This window comes from Phaethon lepturus, unplaced genomic scaffold (genome assembly GCF_000687285.1).
Source record: "Phaethon lepturus isolate BGI_N335 unplaced genomic scaffold, ASM68728v1 scaffold3894, whole genome shotgun sequence".
Classification (NCBI taxonomy): domain Eukaryota; kingdom Metazoa; phylum Chordata; class Aves; order Phaethontiformes; family Phaethontidae; genus Phaethon; species Phaethon lepturus.
The window spans coordinates 1-6,174 of record NW_010532604.1 but is presented as its reverse complement, the minus strand read 5'-3'; the positions used below and the strand labels follow the sequence as shown (position 1 = coordinate 6,174).

At 35.6% G+C, this 6,174-nt stretch overlaps 1 protein-coding gene across 1 annotated transcript in view; it reads right to left on the bottom strand.

Moving 5' to 3' along the window:
* The window catches only part of PDHX (pyruvate dehydrogenase complex, component X), a 44,907-nt gene extending 42,494 nt beyond the window's left edge, over nucleotides 1-2,413 (bottom strand). Inside the window, exon 1 of the mRNA XM_010284880.1 lies at nucleotides 2,317-2,413. Coding sequence (XP_010283182.1) covers nucleotides 2,317-2,355 — 39 coding nt within the window. The 5' untranslated portion in view covers nucleotides 2,356-2,413. The remainder of the gene's footprint in view (nucleotides 1-2,316) is intronic.
* Nucleotides 2,414-6,174: the final 3,761 nt, after the last annotated feature.

Here is a 6,174-nt window from a genome sequence, read left to right as displayed (position 1 = left end):
TTCCTGCTTCATCATTTTTTGCAGCCTTTCATTTATGGTTGGGGTTTTTTTATGATATAAAAGGAACGAGGCAACAAACTGAATGGGAAGTATCAAAGACAACTGAATCTTTTTCTGGAGAACTGAAATATAGTCCTTTCTGTTACAAAGTTCCTACACAATACAGGGCGCAAGTAATTTAAAAACATACTTTTCATATGAACATTAATGGCACATTCTTTGTATCTTGAATGCAGGAGTTGAAACTCTGATGTACAAGTTGAAGTATGAAAACTTGCAGTTGGAGTTACAACACTATTTAAATACAAAGCCCAACCAAGACAAAAGCCCTCACCGTTCACTGTAAGAGTATGGTGGTAAAAGAGTGGCACCACACAGCTGCATAGTCATGCATCCCCTCTCCACCAAATCATGCTGGGCTGTGCCTAAGTAAAGGCAAATATCCATGCCTGCTGCATGGTGTTCATTTCATAGCAGGTTCAACAGCACTTTGTAGATGCAACTGGTTAGCCAAGCAACTGACTTCTATGCAAGGGTAAGGAGCCAGGTAAAGGCAAATACTACAATGCTGGAAACAAGAGTTATTAAGCAACGTTTCAAGAAACAAAGGATCCTTTGACAGAAAGAATATAAGCTAAATTAATAATCCTGGAACAACCAAACCTGACATACTGCGTACCAAGACAGTCAAAGTGTCTGTCAAACACTCTTAGAGTTAAGACAAAATAAAAGTACTAATACTCACTTTGACATATCTACCACCAAAAAAAGCCAAGAAGTTGCACAGTGATTCAAGTAGATTTCTTCAGTATCCTATGGTTCAAACATTACAAGGTGTTTCATAACTTTTCTTGGAGACACTGTCTCATAGGTAGGATGTTTAAGTGTGGTAAGAAGCTCTTTCTATATCAGTATATGCATGAAACCTGAGAAATACTATGCTGCAGAACCTTGTTTCCCCATTTAGCTGCCTATTTGACTGCCCAACTAGATTTTCTACAATTGTGATTGAACAAGTTGTTTTATGTTAACCAAACTGCAAATTCATTGCAAAATCATATTTAAGATTATCCATGTTTACTTACCCAATTTCTAAAAGGGAAAAAGAAAATATATCAGTGTTCTTGTTGGAAGTACTAGAGGCTAGCTGACAGTTTAAGCCTTCACAGGATAAATAAGAGAACTCTACAGATTTGGATATCATTTGGGGAAAATTTTAGAAAAAGTGGTGAATACTGAAAGAGAGGGAAAATCCTTTCTGTCTTTATACTCAATTAGTAACAACTTTCATTCCCCTCCTAAAGATAAAAAAACCTCTAAAATAGATTTCCCTTTATAAATATTTAGTGGACAAGAAAAATATAGTTTCCCTTAATTTTTAAGCATCAAACATGACCTTTCAGAAAATTTAATATTTACTTCCAAAAGAAGCAGTAACAGAATGCCTCAGAATTATCACACACTGCCCCCCCCCCCTCTCTAAATTCTGGTAAGAATTAACATCAGGTCATTTTGAAATAAGAAGCATTCTTCAAAAATGTTAGAAAAGGAGGAGAGAGGAAAAGATACAGAATTTGACTGTCTCTTTAGAATACAGTATATAAAGAATAGCACAGGACTTGCAAGCAGACCTTAAGCAATGCCCTGTTAGAATTAAGTCCTTCATTCTGATCTCTGTAGTCCAGTTGTTGTTTCTACATTGGTACAGAACAGAATTTAAAGCCAAACAAACAAGGAACTGAAACAAACTGAGCATTATCACTTATATATGCACATACACACAAATACTCCAAAATTATGTTCAGAGAACTTCACATTCATCTAAGTTCTCATTCTTTATATTAAATCAGTCTAATTTTAAGAATACCAGAAATTAATAGTTCTACTGGGTCAGCCCATCTTCTGTAATGTTCCATCTTCAATGGCCAGCACAAAATAATCTAGCACAGAGATCACACAACCTGGGTAAAGTACTATCCAAAATTCCATATTCTAACTAACTGATTGTAACTTGTTTTTGTGTAACTCAGAGTAAGAGATGTCATAAACTGCAATATTTCACAAGTGTAATTCATAAGGTGCAAAACATACAAAAAAATGTAATTCAATCAGGTTAATTGAAAATCCATTAAACCCGTAGTCTGGTACATGTATGAAATGAATAGAGCAATTATTTCTCATTAAGAATGCAAGGGCATTATTCTGAAATCTGAGCAGAAGGAAATTTAGCTACCTAAACTAGTTTTTGAGGCAATATGCTAAATGACACTCTTAAGAGAAGTTCTATTATCCTACTCAGAAAGGCAGAATCCCTACCAGTATTTTAGCCAATATGCCATCATCACTTGATTCCATGGTAATCACTGCTTTGTCTGTTTCAATTTCACACAATCCATCTCCAGCATTCACTGTTTCACCTGCAAAATATAACAGAATTTAAGAATACTTAGTCTAAGCTTTCTTTCAGTCTATTTAGCCATGGAAGATAGATATTTATCCATATAATACAGCTATTTTACATTCTTTAGTATATTCTACAGCTATTATTTATCATACTGTGTCTTTCATTTCCAGATAAAAACACTAAGATTCAGAGACACAAACTGCCGCAGCAGAACAGTAACATACTCCAAAAGCTGACGTTTACAGTAGGTTTTTCAAGAGAAAATACACACACAATTAAATTTATTTCACAGAATCACAGAATCAAGATCATCAAGTCCAACCATTAAACCAGCGCCACCATGTTCCCTAAACCATGTCCTGAAGTGCCACATCCACACGTTTTTTGAACGCTTCCAGAGATGGCGACCCCACCACCTCCCTGGGCAGCTGTTCCAATGCCTGACCATCCTCTCAGTGAAGAAATTTTTCCTAATATCCAGTCTAAACCTCCCCTGGTGCAACTTGAGGTCATTTTCTCTTGTCCTATCACTAGTTACTTGGGAGAAGAGACCAACACCCTCGTCGCCACAACCCCCTTTCAGGTAGTTGTAGAGAGAGATAAGGTCTCCCTTCAGCCTCCTCTTCTCCAGACTGAAAAACCCCAGTTCCCTCAGCCGCTCCTCAGAAGACTTGTGCTCCAGCCCCCTCACCAGCTTCGTTGCCCTTCTCTGGACACGCTCCAGCACCTCAGCATCCTTCTTGTAGTGAGGGGCCCAAAACTGAACACAGGATTCAAGCTGCGGCCTCACTAGTGCCGAGTACATTTCCACAAGTGCCGAGTATTTCCACAAGACCATCACTCAGTAACACTACCATGATTAAAATCCTGAGCCTTCCATATTCATTGCTAGCCATAAGTCAAAGCAAGATATTTCAAACTGTAATTTTTTTAAATACAATGGTCACAGGTAACAACATCTTTAACTAAGTATCACAATTCTCTAGTTTGTATCTATACTATTAAAGATATTCAAATAAAAACCTAAGGAACTTTAGTCTCTTTGGAAAGCATGTCTGCAAGCTTGTTTCCTCAATCTCCTATATAGTTAAAAAAGGTCCTTTAGAAACATACTTATTTTGTGAAGTAAAAATACGCACAAGTGTTAGAAGTTGCTTTTGCTATATGACATGAATAATTTTGACGTATATTCTTCTCTGCTTTTGAGGAATATCTATGCATGAAAAAGATGATATGGTTCTGGATTCTTTCAACAGATCAATACTGTCTAGACAGACAACGCTGAAAGTGAAATTACATTGAAAAACTTTGAGGTAGTTGAATGTTTTGGCCTCAGACAAAATACGATAACCTTTTCCTTACAGAGTACTGAAAAATAGAGACAATACATACAAGCCTTCACAATATTTTTGTGAAGTAAAATTTTAATATTTCCCCGGTACCAGAAATGCTGCAACAGTATTACCTGTCTAAGCATTTACTTTAATTCCTGCTATCACTCTCTGTTATACTTAACGATCAGAATAAAACTAAATACAGGTGGTAACCTGCACTAGGTGAGAGAGAAACACTTTCTAAAAAAGTTATTTCCTGTTTCAGGACTACCTGAATTAGGAGCGGAAGATAAAGTTTTGTATGTTCCTTGTGATCTCTGCAGTAGTAAACACCAGAAACATTCAAAGCTCAGTCACTTACATAATCTTGTAAGTCATAAATGTTCCTATTATGGAGCTTGGCAAGGGAGTACACAAAGTAGCACCTGATCTTTTTAATTTAGTAATGTAATTGCCACACTGCACTTTGTGATAACTAGAACATAAACAGTTTATAACAGGAAGTCAAAATTCCAGGCTCCATACTAGTGTTGGATCAACTGGATCATTAATTCAAGTAGCCCATATATCAGATCACTAGGTAAGTACTTCATAGATGTTAAGAAATCAAATTGTTGAGCAAATTCTGTAACCTACAGAGCTAAGGTAGGCAAGCAGAAAGGAGCTTAACTCTGTATCTTAATTATTCTCTTCTCCCAAAATCCAATCAGACTGTAAGTGTTCTGCACCATTAAAAAAAAAAATCTCAGTGCTAAGCAACCTGCAGCAGTAACTCCAACAGTGCAAGCTAGCCAAAGCAAATACCTTCATACATGTGTTTGTCACACATGACATATCTCTTATCTTGGGTATGTGAGGCTGTTCATAGAAAGCTAAGGATTCCCTTGCACACAGAAGGCAAGAGGAAGAGTCTTCAGAGAACTGAGCAAACCACTTTTCCACTACTTTTTGTTTTCCTTTCACTGCTGCAGCCAAGAAGTGGCCATAAGTTTGGAAGACAATTGATTAAATGCAATTTTAAGAAGAATATTTCATAGAAGTATTCAAAAATCTCATGTGTGTTTCAGTACTCAAAAGGAATAGAAAGGATCATAGTTATTTTCATTAGAGATTGCAAAATTTGTGATAGCTCCTAATTGATGCCCACTTTAACGTCAATTACAAATCAGCTTTCCCAATAAACAGGACTGGAAAGAACACTTCTGCAGAGCATACCTTTGCTCTTACACCTTCTAACGAGACAGCAGTATTTGCAATAGAAGTTGCCTGAATGGCAGCGCTCTCAAATTATATATAGTGCCCTTGAAAAATCTTGGGTGGAGTTTGTCTGTTTTCTAAATTATTAAATTCTTACAGCTAGGCTCTAGGCTATTCTAGCCTATGTGCTCTGTTCAGCTACTGATTGACACGTATCCAAATCACAAGATACAAACTTCATTCCTTGATGTACTACTTGCAAATCAAATCAAAGTTGACTAGGCATAGAGACTGGAGTCCCTGGAGGTGATGTCTCAACAAGCAGTAGTTATACCGCATGAGGAAACTGCTAGCACTATTGCCTATTCGGTTTCCTGACCACAACAAAACAAGTATTTAGGTCTCCTGGGCTGTCAATCTATCATCTTTCATCAACATTAAATTCATACATAATAAATACAGTTTTTAGAAACACGGTTTTATTTTTATGAGAATGACTTTATTATCAAAGGAATCAACATGAAACTGCAATAGCAACAAGAAGGAAATATTAAGGCTGTCAATTAAATTCAGCATTTTTCCTTCTGCAGTACTGAAATCATCTGTCCATCCTGTGAAACTGTAAAACTAAAACAATTGAGAGCTACACAAAGAGCAGAAAACTTATAAAAATAGGATTCTACTGACCCCTGCTGGTTATACATTGGGAAAAACACTTCATACGCAATCATCAGCTTTCTTCTGTCAATTGCTTTAAAAAATTCATTTTCTTATATGTAAGATTATCAAACACTTATATTCAGTAATGCCACTATATTTAGATGGGCAACTCATTGGAGGATTATCTAGTTATAAGTATCCCTTGCAGGCAGAGGAATATAAGCATTAAATCACTTCTTTCTTCAAAATTTATCTTCACTTTTTTTAATGTTGTCATTATGTTTATTTTGCAGACTGTCAGAGGAGAAAAAAAAAATCCATAGGAACTAATTATGGTCACAGATGCACCAAATAAGACAATATACTATATTCAGTTTTGGTCTTGTTTCTCAACAGAAACTAGAACAATAAAAATCCTAAAATAGTTTTCTCTCGAAGTCCAACCATCAATTAATATTCGATGTAAATATTATACTATAATATTAGATAATATAATAACTATATATAAACTATAAATACAATATATAATATAAAATAATATGACATAAAAACTGTAATATAAATAATATTAAAATTAGA